General features: G+C 44.0%; 1 protein-coding gene across 1 annotated transcript; it reads right to left on the bottom strand.

The window, feature by feature from the left end:
* On the bottom strand, positions 1-7,262 carry LOC308571774 (vomeronasal type-2 receptor 26-like; the record flags this gene model as incomplete). The annotated part of the gene is made up of 6 exons (XM_081167401.1): positions 1-902; positions 1,588-1,714; positions 4,082-4,309; positions 4,950-5,795; positions 6,130-6,421; positions 7,120-7,262. The coding sequence occupies 6 exons, from the start codon at positions 7,260-7,262 to the stop codon at positions 1-3; spliced, it is 2,538 nt and encodes an 845-aa protein (XP_081023527.1).
* Positions 7,263-15,726: the final 8,464 nt, after the last annotated feature.

Genomic DNA, 15,726 nt, shown 5'->3' on the forward strand with positions numbered 1-15,726 from the left:
TTAGTTATTTCTCCTTGTTATATGTTCCTTGCAGTTTAGCTCAGGCCTCAGGGCAATTATATAACATTTTGGGGCAAATATACAACCCAGTAAACCAGCACTAGAGGCTAAGATAGAGAAGATCTCCACAGCCACCGTGTATTTTCCCTTTGTGCTCAGGTAAGTTGGCACAAAAGAGACCCACACACTGCAAAACACCAACATGCTGAAAGTGATGAACTTGGCTTCATTAAAAGTACTGGGCAATTCCCTAGCAAGAAAAGCTACAAAAAAGCTGACAAGAGCCAGAAATCCCAGGTACCCAAGCACAGAATAAAACATAGGGACAGACCCTTCATTACATTCAACCATGATTTCTTTAGCCAAAGAGTCCATGTCCAAATGTGGGAATGGAGGAGCAGTAAGGAGCCACACAGTGCAAAGAGCTCCTTGAATGGCAGTGCAGGAGAAAACAATTGAAGCTGCCAATCTTTTCCCCACCCAGTTCCTCATCCTGGATCCTGGTCGTGTGGCCATGAACGCCAAAATCACTGTGATGGTTTTTGCCAACACGGAAGAAACAGCCACGGCGAAGATGAGACCGAAAACAGTTTGTCGTAGAAGGCAAGTTATTTTTTGAGGATGGCCAATGAAGAGCAAGGAGCAGAGGAAGCACAGCAGGAGGGCAATAAGCAGAGTGTAGGTTAGACCCCGATTATTGGCTTTGACAATGGGACTGTTGTGGTGTTTAATGAATATCCCTAATACCAAAGCAGTGATGACAGAAAATGAAAGTGCCATGAAAGTTAAATTGATGCTTAAAGCATCATCATATGACAGAAAATGCAAAACCTTGGGAAGGCATCCATCTTGGTCTCCATTTGGAAACTGATCTTCTGGACATTTGATACAATTGTCCATTTCTGGAGCAGAAAGGAACAGTGATTTATCCATCTCCCAAACAAATACGTATGAATCTGACTTTCCTCGCTGGAATTATGGGAAAGCAATTTGCACAATCCCACAGAAAGAGTTTTGCTAATTTTACAAACATCAAATAAGAAAAAAGAAAACAAGGCAAAACACATATCCCATTGACTCCCCCCCTCCCCTTTGTGGATGCTCCCCCCCCCCCCGCATCTCCTTTATAATTCCAGTTTTTACTAATCCTTGATTATTTCTTATTTCATTTTTTAAACTACAAGTTTTACATCAATCCTACTAATGAATTTAGTTGTTTACAATAATTTTTCAAATAACTTATATACTTTCCCCATTCTTCATTAAAAGTTAGCTCTTCCTTGTTTCTAATTCTTCCTGTGAGTTTTGCCATTTCGGCAGTCTATTAGTTTTATCTGCCACTCTTTTTTGGTTGGAACTGTATCTTCTTTCCATCTCTGGGCTAGCAGCATCCTGGCAGCAGTTGTTGAATACACAAAAAGTTTTTTTCTGATCCGCTGGTATCTCCACACCAATTGAATAGTTTATGACAATATGTCATTTTATGCATATAATAGTCCCATCTTTAAACTCAACGGTTAATATTACCATATAGGAAACTTTCTACTCTACAAACTTAACTGAGTCAATCTGATGGTAGACACCTACCTGTTTGTTTAGAAATCTTTCCTTTGGGACATGCGTCGCAATCATAGCAACAGAATGGCTCCCCCTCCTTCTTTTTCCTAACAGAACCTGGACGGCAGTTGTCATTACACACAGAGCGGGGATGCATCTGTCCACAAATGCAAGGCAGGAAATGTTTACTCCATGCTTTGTAAATGCTATTCCCACAAAAACTAATGGCATCAGAAAAAAGGAACATTCTGTATATAAAATATTTTCATATTTCTATGTGTCAGTTTGCATACTTTCTATGTGTCAGTTTGCATTTTTTTGATGCAAAAAGTCTTGATCTAATGTGTAAAGATCTTTTCTATTCTAATTAATTCAAGAGGGTTCTGGAAGCTTCTCTGTGTGATACAAGCTGGTGCAAGCTGGAAGTTTCTAGCTAACAAGCAAGTTTCTATTCTGCCTAGAAACAAGCAGAAGGTTTCTGATATTTGGGTTATTCCTTCAGAGAAGCTGAACAGCTGGTTTAAACTGGTTCTGTTATCTCTTTCACTCAAGGTCATGCTGACTATAATAATAGGCCAGGAGGAGCCTGGTTTCCACTTTCTGCCTCTCTTTCCTTCTGGTGTGGTGTTCTGTACATAGTATGTTTAAGTGCTAAGGTTTTAGATTTATTGTGAGTTATTGTGAGTTCAAGCTAATTTTGTTTGTTTTTTTACTATAACTGGATTTCCTATGGACTGTGCCGATCCTGAAGATATCGGATTTGTGACCTTTTTTAATAATTTTTTTTTAAAAAAAAAAAATATTCAGTACAAATTAAAATACATACATATTCACAACAAAAGAAAATACAAAAGAAAAAGAAAATACACCTATCCAAGGAAAAGGAATTAGAATGTTTTGTCTCTTTTCATATTTACAGTTATTTATACCTCTATAAAATGCTATTCATGATAACACAGTGAAATGAAATGTAAGATGTCGGGAAAAAGAAAAAAGGAACAAAGAAAGAATAAAGAAGTAAAAGAAAAAATCATATGTGAAAATTTTTAAAAGTAGATAAGTACTCACAATACATAGCCGTTTCCCATCTATATTTATATTCAGTTGTATAATTTCATCTTGTCCTTATCTACCTTAAATAAATTGTTTCTTTTGAAAGAAAAGAAAAAATAGAAAAAGGGGGGGGGGAGAAAAAAAAGAAAAAAAGACTTCCACCATTTACCTCACACGTTTTTAATAATCCGTTCTTCAGAGCCTCTATTCTTCATATTTTCCCTTTGGATTTCCTTAATGTCTCACTTTATATTTTTTATATTATGCACAAGATTATTCTAAACACAACCAGATTTTTGTAGTTGAGCCCTGGTTTTGTAAATAATCATTTAAGCACTCCCATTGCTTCATAATCATAGTTTTGGATTTTCTCCTTATGTCAATTTTGCTAATTCCAGGTACTCGCAAAGTTTCCCCAACCATTCTCTTTTTGTTGGGATGCTTTCCTCTTTCCAATAGCTAGCAATCAAAATTCTTGCCGCTGTTGTCGTGTATAGACCATTTGTGACCATTATGCTCATTTGCCTTCAGTAGTAGTAAAGTTCTGCTGGAGGAAGCTAACTGCCTCTGGTCTATTTTTGAGGAATCCTGCAACATGTTTAAGATTTTACTCTGCTAACTGTATGTTGGGGACTGCTCTGGATCAATATGAATAGAATCAGTGACACTGGGGCATAGGAACAGAAGAAGAACCTTGCTGGATCAAATCCAACATCTTGTTCTCACACTGGCCAACCAGGTGTCCAGGAGAATCCTGCAAGCAGGATCCAGAGGCATACTGCACTGTAACTCTTCAACCAGTGGCGTGGCATGGCGTGGCAGTGGGGGCAGGCACATTTTTTGGAGGGGGTGTGACCAGGCACCCCCATGACAGACGCCTTCATTGAAGCCTGGCTCTGGCCCACAAGGGAGCTGCCTACTCCTAGTCGCAGCTCTGCTCCCATTCTCAAGCCCCACTGGGCCGGGTGCAGTGGGCTCCCAGATCCAAACTCCATTCAAGAGCAGACCTGTTGCTGGTTGAGTCAGCCTGAGCTTGTCAGAGGAGAAAAAAAAATTACAATATATTTGAGTCACATGACCCTTTTGATTGACTAATCAGATTGTCTATCACATTCTCATATTAAAATGAGTATTCTTACAATTTCCTTCTTGTCTCCAGTGACTCAGTTAACCTCCCACCTCAGTTAACCTCCACTGTATCATAACTCCAGTAATCCTAGAAAATTTTGCTATAGTATTGTGTCTATATGAGTAGCTTTCTGTCTGTGAGGGTGAACTCTGAGGCAGGAGCTTTCTTTGTTCTAAGATCTGGAGATTTAATATGTGGAATACCTGTTTAAAAAAGATTTGTCAACTGCCTTGAAGACAAAGATCTATCAACTAAAGAAATAATCTAGCATTCATACTGGAACCACCATGACTGATGTTTTTGTACGTAGATCCAACATGCACAATCCCAATCAAAATCTACCTGATTAAACATGCTGTGCCATGTGATGACATCTTCATTGATCGTGAACTCTCTGTCAGTTAAGGTCCATGGATCCATCCTTCCCACTTTTACCCTTGAAAAGGATTTGTTAGGGAAAGTAACCCAATTTATAATATCAAGTCCACTTTCCAGTTCACCTTTCTCATTCAAAGACACCAGGTCCCCAGCACTGTTGTTAAATGAGATTCTCCTCAAGAAATGGTGAAGCTATAATCAAAGAGATAAAAGCTCTTTTTTTCTTTACAAAACATCACTGTCCTGATGACACCAAGGTCTATTTTTCCTTTCCACCTAAATGCAATAAAGCTGATTTTGAAAAGTGCTCAGAAACTTTAACTAGTACAAAGAGCTGCAGCCAGATTGCTGACCGGGACTGGATATAGGGAGCATATTTTATAAGACTGGTGTGGGAACTGCCCTAAGCCCTAGAAAATAACAAATGATAGGATATTGATCATTTGGGATATGAAGGGAATACAAGCTGCAGAGGAATTCCTGGGCAAGCCTATGCAATATGACCTGGCCAATATTGGTGGGTGCTAAGACTTCTGCTAAACACTATTGAGTGAGCTGAAAACACCTCATCCCTAAGGAGTTGGTGCCTATGACCCCTAGTCTCCAGAATTAAGAAAAGTTTGGCTAGGTAGAAATTGGTGTAGATACAGTATTGAACTCCTTGACAAGAAGGAAAGTGGATAGATTTCTAAGGAAGAGAAAACTAGCTGTGAAATTTGCACTAGAGGTGTAAAATGTTCTCTACAATGGTTACTTCTCACATAGTTGAACATACTGTTAGTAGAAACATTATGTTCATGTCTGTAGAGACGTTTGGATTCTGAAGTTGTACCTGGTATGGATGTGGATTTCGAACAGCTGTCACTGCTGTGTGCACTTGATTCCAGGAGTCCATGGCATCTAAAGCATGAGCTATGGCATAGACAGCATTGTATATACTGTAGCTTTGCGGAGTCATGCTCATTTCAAAAAATGGCCCAGGAAGGCTCTCCAGCTTCTCCTTCCCAGTGCAGGCACCAGTGCTCTCTCCAACCACAGATGGATCTATAAATAAACAGCTGAAAGCCTGCTCCCAAAAGTCCCTGATAAAATTGTCGCCATGCTGTGAGTAAGGATTTACTGCCAGAAGGAAACTGTCGAATTCCTGCACCACATTGGTGTGAACTGCAAAAGACAGAGCTCCCTGGAAGACTTCTCTGTCAAATCTTTTGTGAAACTCTATGGCTGGGAAATCCCATTGGGCTGTCATAATCCACACTTTGCCTATAGTCACATTTGTCTTATCATCTGTCTCTACTTGGTACATCAAGAATATAAAAAACAATGAGAACTGTGTCTCTGCAAATAGAATAAGTGTTTTTACTGTGTTGTTGTTAACAAGTTGTAGTTTATTTACTGTCTTTTCATGCTCAGGAATTATTTCAGAGAAGTCTGTCAGCAATGGCATTCTGTCAATGAATGCAGTACAGATGCCACTCTCTGAAAGCATTGGCATCAAGATCTGCAGAAAATTCTCTCCTCTATCATCCTCCAGCATGACAATCCCAACCCATGTCCACTGGAAATGCAAAAGGAGGTGAACGATTCCTTGGTACTGATTCTCTTCATTTGGAACAATTCGGTATAGGAACGGGAAGTGGGTTTCACCACTTGAAGGACCAAACAAGTAATAAGAGATCTAAGCATAAGCAAATGCATTACTGAAATTAAGTGTACTTTGAGAGATAATATAATGCAGAAATACTTATTAAGAAGTTTATTTTAGAACTGGTTTATCACCATTACTTGATGTTATTCCAAAACATGATATGATGGGTACTCACACTTGACTCCGTATGTTACATCATAGGGACTGAGCAAGCATAGGCATGGTTGCTCCTATTCCCCACTCTCTCCACTTGCAGTTTCTAGCTCATCAGAATGCACAACAGATGCATCTCACCTTTTCTCTAAAGCACTTTTTCTTTATGCAATTTCTGTAAAAATCCACCTGCCTCACATGCATATGCTACCTGAGGAATCTTGTAGACGCTTAAGCTGGTGGCCATGTAAAGAGTGGTTTTAGAGTCAAGTCCCCCAATGACTGCTATCAGATTCTTCTGTGTGCCACACTTGTAGTTGGGGATTGTCCTTTTCTGGCTAAAAAGAAGGTTCAGAGTTGTTTGAAATGTCAACTTTTCATTGAAGTAGCTGTCATAGATATGAAATCCCAATGTAACATTTGGCAAAATCCTGGGATTCTCATTGATCTCCTTCATTGCAAATACCAAGGCCAGGACATGCTGGTAGTTTTTTGTCACTACACTGCAATCAGAACATACTGGTAAGCTATGTTACATCAATATTCTAGACCTCATAAACTACTTGTTCAGTCCACTTGCTTTTGTCCTGACATCCAGTACATCATGCCCACTTGGCTTCAAAAATGTGAAGACACTGAGCCAGAAATAGCTGGGAGATTTTAATTATCCCTGAATACTGTGAGCTGCTTGGATGAAAGGAAGCAAACAGAGAGCAACAGTGGTTGCTTCTATGGGCAGTAAAGAGCAATGTGTGTCTTCTTGAGTAAATACCTTGTAAATTCTAGGGTTTTTAAAAGAAATATTATGAATAATTGCATTATTTTCTATGTGAAAATGAAATCACTACATAGACAAACAGGGGACTGTGATGCTGGTTAGGTATAAGAGACTTGTTTTCTAACTCCAGAATTTCTGATTGAAATAACAGAATCTGTGTTTCTATCCTATACTTTATAGACACCTTTCTTTTGCCTAGGGATGTCAGCGAATTTATGGTAAGTGGACAATATTGAAATTCTCTCAACTCACATGGGCAGTAAAACAAAAATCTGGGTGATATTCAAAATTAGTCATACTCAGAGCAGACCTTTTGAAATAATTAGATCTCACCAAATGTCATCATTTTCATTATCTACCTATAATATTATTTTACCCTGCCCCATAGACATTTAATAAGTAACATGCAAAGAAGTTCCTTACACAGGATCCCCAATAAACATTAAATTGGGGTGTTGCTTGAAGTCTATAAAGTCAAAGAAGGAGAAGAACTGAGAAGAGATGCCACCAATGGTGAGGTCACCTTGCTGGTAATACTCATGTGGGATCTGGACGGGATCACTCATGCTGCAAGGAATGGAGTGTGCTTTGCACTCATGAAAGGAAAGATGAACCAACCACAACCACAGTAGCGCCAGAAACAAAAACAGCATTGCAACTGTACAGATGAACCCTTTCAGACTGAATCAAAATCCACTGTTCCAATCTAATTCATCACTATACGACATCAGCCCATTTAGAGCAACCCAGTCCCAGTCTTTTCTGACTCTGCTGGTCAATGGTGATGCTTATGATTATGACCTTTAAAATGCAGCTGTTCTGCTTCAACACAGTCTTTCCCCCCAAGCCCTGAATGCCACAAGAACATTTTATATCCATTTTTTATTTTGATTACTTATTGTAATGGTGGTCACTGAAAACCCATGTTATCTTTGGCAAGAAACAGGCTCACCATAATTTAAGATAATTATAGAGTTCACAATTAACTCCTGAGAATATTCTGCTCTCAGGCAGAACACCTGAAGAAAACATGTTTATCAAGTGGCATCTCTCACAGGATCCTTAGTATCAGGAGTCAGGAGCAACACGTGGGCTTAGTATAATACTGAACAAGAAGATATATCCAGAAGAGCTAGGCCTTGGGATGAGGCCACAAGGCAGTTGTGGAGAACCTGTGGCCCTCCTGGTGTTATTGGACTCCCATCAACCTCAGCCATCATGGCCAATATTTGGGATGATGAGATCTACAATTCTGCAACATTTGTCCAACTGGTCCATGTATGAATGTAGAACTGTGTACAATGTTCTATGATAGGCTGATAGCTGTATTTGTTCAGAATTTTCTTCTGGTAATGTGAACCTTCTCAGAGAGTTTATATTGTATGATAATTTAATATATCAAATCTTATACTCTGTGGATTACATTAGCATTCCCTGTTACATATGGAGGTTTCTGTGCAGAAGCAGCATAGCTAGGGCATACACTGAAGCATCCTTCCACCATTGTTAGACATCATCACAACTGCATCACTGTGGCTGTATGTGTGGTTGTGAAAAAATCCCCATGGTGCAAGCTGTCAATAAAGAAAACCTGAATCAGATCAGGACTCCCACAAAGTTTCATGTTGCTCTTTCCTTCTAATGTTTCTGAACTATTGTCTATGGCTTGTTATTTTCCTGTAGGTTTCTCCAGTCTATGGGTGTATGCTAGCCAGTGAGAGGAAGTAATCCAATTGCTATAATGGTAACAAAAAATATCAATAAGTGGTGCCACTACTCTCCAAGTCCTTGGAACCACCCCTTGACCATAACCCACCATAATTCCTGTTCCAAGTTGGCTATCTTGACACTGTCTTGTTATAAAGCATGCACAGCCTTATGCAAAAAGTTAGACTTAACTGGAATATATGTGCAACATTCCTGCTTTAGAAGAGTGCAACCCCCTCCCTGAACAGCTGTAATCATATCTAATGCAAGCCTATTCTACAAAACAGATGCTCTCATGGCCGAGGTTTATTTATTCAGGGCAGCCACTGAAGACTCCTGTCCCCATGCCCCCTTCCCTGGCACAGCTCAGAACTTTCTTTTCCTTGCCACCTTTCTCTATGTCAATCTGATCTGTGTCAGAAAGGCTAACCCTACTTCTCCCCCCAGCAGTCACAAGTTTGATAGCAAAGGACCCTTCCACTGGGGCCCTTGCAAAAATGCCAATCTCCATCACAGCTATCCCCCATCCCCAAGCATCATGGCAAGCATTAACCAATCAAGCAATGAATGATTCCCTTGCCTTCCTCAGCTCCATATAGTCTCTGCTGTAAAGCTAAATGCATTGCCACACTCCTCATATTCTCCACCTCCTCGAGCCATCATCACCCCCATCCCACAAACACAGCATCCAAGCCAATAGAGATTCACATGGCTGCTGGCAAAACTTTTTAAGCAGCTCCATCAATTCACTTGCTATGTGAATGCTGTTCACCAGCACTGGCGGTGCTGATGGAGCACCCTCAATGGGCTGTGCCTTCAGGATTGACTCTAAGAGCTATTATGTAGTGTTTGGGCATGATGGAAGTTCCTACGCTCTAAGTCACCCCCATCTGAGTCCCGCAAAGCTTCTCAGTCTCCCAGCATGGAACAGCTTTTTCAGAGCATCAGAGTTTTATCCCTAGTTCCCTGTTTTTCCAGAGTGAATGTGATAACCAAGATTTGTGAGTTGGCTATATCACTGATCACCACATAATTATCTCTTCCGATAGAGTGTCAACAAGAGAGGTTTAGTCCGCCATCTTCCTCCCCAGAAATCCATGACAGTGCTCAGGTATCAAAAGAGACTCCCACATTGCAAAAAGCATCCTGGCTAAGGCAAAGCTGACAGCCTGGAATCCCATATGTGTCAGTACAGAATAAAACATAGGGACAGATGCTTCATTACATCCATCCACAATTTTGTCAGCCAAAGACTACATGTAAAAGTGAAGGAATGGGTTTCTGTGTAGTAAGATTAAAAAAACTGACTCAACCCCCCTTTTTGTTCTTTCAAAAGAGAGCACTTTTAAATGCGTAAAACTTGAACTGTTGAGCAAAAACCACAATAAAGGACACAACTGCATAAACAGTTCTGTCCTTTATCAGGACAGGCAAGGCATGGCCTTGGCTCCCCATGGAACAACGAAAACACGTCAAAACTTTATCTTATGTGCCAACCACAAAATACGCATAAGACCAATGTCCGGGGGGAAACGCCAAAAGCGTGTTCCCGGAGATTATGACGTACCCCCAGATAGGAGTAGGAACAGGAATATCCTTTTATGGTCAGGAGTGCAGGAAGGAAATCCCTTTTATGGTTGAGAGTACCAGAGCAGGAACATATGTGATGTCAACCTGCATACATAGGCTGACGTGGTTGGAAGGAGGGAGAGGATGCCTGGAGAGTATATAAACTGCATGAAACCTGTCATTTCTTTGGACTTTGCTGTGGACCCACCACGCAAGTGCCTTCTGCTATCCGGAGAGCAGAATAAACTCTTTCTTTGAACCAACTCGGTGTCGTTTTGACTTCCTTCCTCCCGTCACGGAGCAACGCAGACCCAATCGGTGAACTCCAGTAAGGCTACATTTCTTGGTGCGTTGGCCGGGAATCCGTGTTCTCCGGGGACAGGACGAAGGACCGAGACGTCACTGCTAAGCGAACAGCTCGGTCGACGTCGGTGGCTCCAAGCGCGCACCCTACCATTTCTAGGGGGAGCCCCCCACACCGTACCTGAGTGGAGACGCAGCAGAGACGGAAGAAAGACAGCAGCTGCACGGGAGAAGGGTACCCAGGGGAAAGGTAGGCTCCACAGCTTGTTTTGTGGGAGTCAGGGGTTTGATCAGCCCCGCCCAGTAGGAGCAGTAAAGTGCCGCTGGGTTTAACCAGTAGAGAGCAGTAGTGTGCCACTGGTTTGCCGGTAGAAGAGCAGTAAGTGCCACCGGTTTTGGGAAGTTTGTGGGTTAAGGGGATTGGGGAGGTGCATGGGGTTTGTATGTGTATGGGGACTCGTATGTATGTGTATTTATTTGTGTATGGGGACACTCCAGTGAATGCTTTGAGTGCATGAGACAGGGCTCAGAGCCACTGACGAAGCGAAGTGTGGTCCTTGTAAGGTGCGGCTCCTAGCGACGCGAGCCAGTCTAGGCCACTGACAGGACGCGGAGAAAGGTGACTGAGTGAATAATTACATTAGGTGGTCGGAGTGTCCCAAAATCATGGGGGGAGCAAGCAGTAAATTGACCCCCTTGCAGTGCTTTCTAGACAACTGGAAAGACGCCATGAAGGGATATGATTGGGGGTTTAAATTGAAGAAAGAAAGACTTCGAGCCCTATGTGAGGTTGATTGGCCGGCCCAAGGGACAGGATGGCCCAGTGAAGGGGCTTTTGATGAAAGTCTAGTTGACCCCCTATGGCGCAACATCCTAAAAGTCCATGCAGATCAAATTCCTTATATTTCCACCTGGAAAACTAATGTGGACCGAAATCCCCTATGGTTGAGGAAGTGTAGAAATATACCCCCCCAAACCAAATTGTGCTCAATCCGGCAGCAAGCAGGAAAACCAGCTATAAAACCCCCGCTGCCGCCAGTTTTGCCCGCCCCAGAAGAAGAGGAGGGAGGAGTAATTTGGCCCCCTCCACCCTACCTACCAACCGCACCAAAGTTGCCAGATCTAGGAGTGGATGGGGCATCGGGGTCTGGTATCCCACCCCGCGACCAGGTTAAGGATTCAGATGAGGCCCCCACTACCTCTCATCTGGCCCCTAAAGAGGATGAGAAGGAGGAGGTGAACAGCGAGAAGGAAAATGATTTTTATTTTGAAGAATTTAGAAAGGAATTAGAAAAGGAGGGAAGGTGGACAGAATGGCAGTACGATAAGGTAGCTCAGTTTATAGAACCATACAGATATACAATTTGTATTGCGCCCTTGATCTTGAAGGCAGCAGAATACGGGGATAGGAACTGGCCAAAGAAACAGAAGGCATTAAAAGAGGCATGGGACATGGCAGCCAACTGGCGCGCATTTGCTAAACGTAAAGAGATGTATAAAAAAGGCTCAGGCCCCATACCCCTGCCTGGCCCCAATTTGGTGGCACCGCTCCGCCAGGTGTATGACCCCCCAGGGCCGCCCGACACACGTGGCAACCCGCCCGAACGTACCTTTACTATGCAACATGTGCCATTTACAAGTGCGGATGTTTGCAATTGGAAAAACCAGAATCCTTCTTTTGAAGAGGATCCTGCCAAAATAATTAGACTATTTGAAGGTGTGTTTAAAACTTACATGCCTACTTTTGACGATGTAAGCCAACTTATGGATACAATACTCACTACTGAGGAGATCCGGAAGGTAAATACCGGAGCTAGAGAACATTTGAGAGCAGCGGGCAATAATGATGCCGCAATTGAAATAGCTTATCCTAGACAAACCCCTAATTGGGACTATAATTCTGCTGATGGGAGAAAAGCCTTAGAAACATATCATAAAACTGTGTTGGAAGGCATGAGAAGAGCGGCCAAGAAGCCAATTAATATGGCAAAGGTAGCAGAAGTAGTTCAGACAGCTGATGAGTCCCCGGGTGCATTCTTGGAGAGATTGAAGGAAGCATACCGCAGGCACACCCCCATAGACCCTGATGATGGGGCTCAGGAGATGATTGTAAAAGCTGCTTTTGTGGCACAAGCAGCCCCCGATATTAGACGCAAAATACAGAAGCAGGAGGGCTTCCTGGGCCACCGGCTAGAATGGATGTTGACTCTTGCACAGAGCACTTATAATCAGAGAGAGGAGGAGGCACAGAAGCAAAAGGAGAAATACCAGATCAAAAAATTGATGGCACTTAGAGCCAGCCAGCAGCCAGAGGGCCAGAAACATAATCCCGGTGCAAGTGAGGGTGCCCGCGGGAGGGGCAGAGCACGCCTAGGAAGGAACCAGTGCGCCATCTGCAAGCAGGAGGGTCATTGGAAAATGGAATGCCCACAGCGCCAGGGACCCCACACCCCACTACCTGGCAATAGTAACCAAGGACCAATGCCACGAGCCCAGCCATGGGCCTCTGCATTACAGCCACAGGCCCGACCATGGACTCCGGGAAATCAAGGCAGAGGGCGTGGACAGGGACCTGCATGGACCCCACCTCACCAGCCGGGAGCATATGGGGCAATGGCCCTGAGAGGGGAGGAAGAGACTTACTACTAGGACAGACCGGGCCCAACAAAAACAGGTTCCCATGAGCCCATGGTCAACATTGTAACAGGGAACCAAATTATACCATTTATGATAGACACTGGAGCAGCCTACTCCGTAGTACCAAATCCCGTTACCAAACCAACAGCTGAATCAATCAGCATTATTGGGGCCACCGGAAAATCACAGCAAGCGCCAGTCCTGCACCCTGTGACCTGTAAACTAGGGGGGCAAACAGTCCAACATAAATTTATCTACGTACCTGATTGCCCCATTCCATTAATGGGCAGGGATTTACTGGCCAAACTACAGGCACAAATCACCTTCAAACCGTCAGGAGAGGTTACAATGTCTACTGCCGGGATATCCGGAGAACTGATAGTGGAGGCCCCTTTAAGGGAACACTGGCGCCTCATGATGGTACAGGAAAAAGGAGAACCTATTCCTCCCTGTATCTTTGAAAGTGTGAACCCGGAGGTATGGGCTGAAGACAATCCCCCGGGCATGGCTAGAAATATACCCCCCATAATCGTGAAGCCCAAACCATTTGCTAATCCTGTAGCTGCCAGACAGTATCCCATCCCACGCCAAGCGGCCGAAGGGGTATGGATCCATCTTAAAAGGCTACTCCAACACGGGATTTTAAAACCGTGCCAGTCACAGTGGAACACCCCACTGCTTCCTGTAAAGAAGGAGGGGGGAGGATATCGTCCAGTGCAAGATCTGCGCCTTGTAAATGAGGCTGTGGAGACCCTCCATCCGAATGTCCCCAACCCATATACCCTGTTAAGTTTGATTCCACCAAACGCAACGCAATTCACTGTATTGGACTTGAAAGACGCCTTCTTTTGCTGCCGGATAGCTGAGGAAAGCCAAAAATTATTCGCCTTTCAGTGGATGGATCCAGAGACTGGGACTAAAACACAGTACACGTGGACACGACTCCCACAAGGGTTTAAAAATTCACCCACACTTTTCGGGGCAGCTTTAGCCACTGACCTAGCTAGCTTCCCCACCTCCCCCGACCGTGTTCTTCTTCAGTATGTAGATGACCTACTAATTGCATGTAAAGATGAAGACACGTGTCTGCAAGCGACCAAAGATCTCCTGAATCACCTGGCAACAGCTGGCTACCGGGTGTCTAAGGCCAAGGCCCAAATCTGCCGGCCAACTGTCAAGTACCTTGGGTTTGATATCTCCCACCAGCAGCGTACCCTACGGAGCGAACGAAGACAGGCAATCATCCAAATTCCGGAGCCAAGAAACAGGAAAGAACTAAGGGGGTTCTTAGGCTCAGCGGGATTTTGTAGAATATGGATACCAAACTACAGTGCCATCACCCAACCTCTACACGACTCTACCTGTGGGACGGAAAAGGACCCTTTCGTGTGGGGGCCAGAACAACAACAGGCATTCTGGGAGCTCAAAGAAGCCTTACAGCGAGCACCAGCGCTGGGAATTCCCAACCCAGAAAAGCCGTTCACCCTGTTCGTGGATGAAGAGCAAGGTATAGCTAAGGGTGTGCTTTGCCAAAAGCTAGGTAGCTGGCAACAACCCATAGCCTACTTGTCTGAAAAGTTAACCACTACAGAACGAGGTTTGCCTCCCTGCATGCGAGCAGTAGTGGCTGCTGCCACTCTGATTACAAAAGCTGACAAGTTCACTTTTGGACAGGAAACCACGTGTGTCACTCCTCATGCTGTACCAGCTTTGTTGGACATGAAAGGAACTTATTTTCTATCCCAGGAAAAGATGATGAAGTGCCAGGCATTGCTCATGCACCCGCGATTGCAATTTCGAGTCACTGAGGCACTTAACCCGGCTACGCTACTACCTATGGGAGAAGGTAGGCCCCCGACACATGACTGCATACGAGTGATGGATGAAGTATATTCCAGCAGGCCTGATTTGAAGGATGAAGCAAATCCCAACTGGTCCTCTTGGTTCGTGGATGGTAGCAGCTTTATAGAGGACGGACAACGGAAAGCGGGATACGCTGTGGTGGCCCTAGAGGAAATAATCATAGAAGCCCTCCCGCTCCCGCCTGGGACATCGGCACAACTAGCTGAGATTGTGGCTCTCACCCGTGCCCTACAACTGGCTGAAGGCACTGACATCAATATATATACAGATTCAAAATATGCCTTCCTCACCTTGCATGCCCACGGAGTACTCTGGAAGGAACGCGGCATGCTCACATCGAAAGGAAGCCAAGTGCAACACCCCCAAGCCCTCATGGATCTTTTGACCGCAGTATGGGCGCCCAACCAAGTAGCCGTGATACATTGCTATGGACATCGGACTGGACCAAGTGATACAGCTAGAGGGAACCGCCTAGCCGATAAAACAGCTAAACAGGCAGCAAGACAACCGGCACCTGCTTTCTTCGTGGGATCTCTGCTACCGGAAAAGATTGTGGACACTAGTCTCAAACCACCGTACACAATACAAGAGCGACTGATGGCAGAGGCAGAGAAGTTGGCGGTCACTGAAGAAGGATGGTATGTTACTCCTGACAACCGATTGTGGGTGCCAGAATCTCTAAGCCCACAGGTCGTGCGGCGGTATCATGACTCCTGCCATGTGGGACCAGATGCCCTCGCCAAACAACTCGGGAGCTGTTACTATATATCCAAAGTGTATCAGTTGGCCTCCCAAATCTCGAGACGATGTATCCTCTGCCAGAAAAATAATCCCAGGACTGGACCCTTACCTCCTCCCGGGATTCAGCACCAAGGGACCGCTCCTATGGAAGACTTAGTTGTGGATTTCACTCAACTGCCTAAGTGTGGGTTGTACCACTACCTCTTGGTG

This window comes from Podarcis bocagei, assembly GCF_964188305.1.
Source record: "Podarcis bocagei genome assembly, chromosome: 13".
Classification (NCBI taxonomy): Eukaryota; Metazoa; Chordata; class Lepidosauria; order Squamata; family Lacertidae; genus Podarcis; species Podarcis bocagei.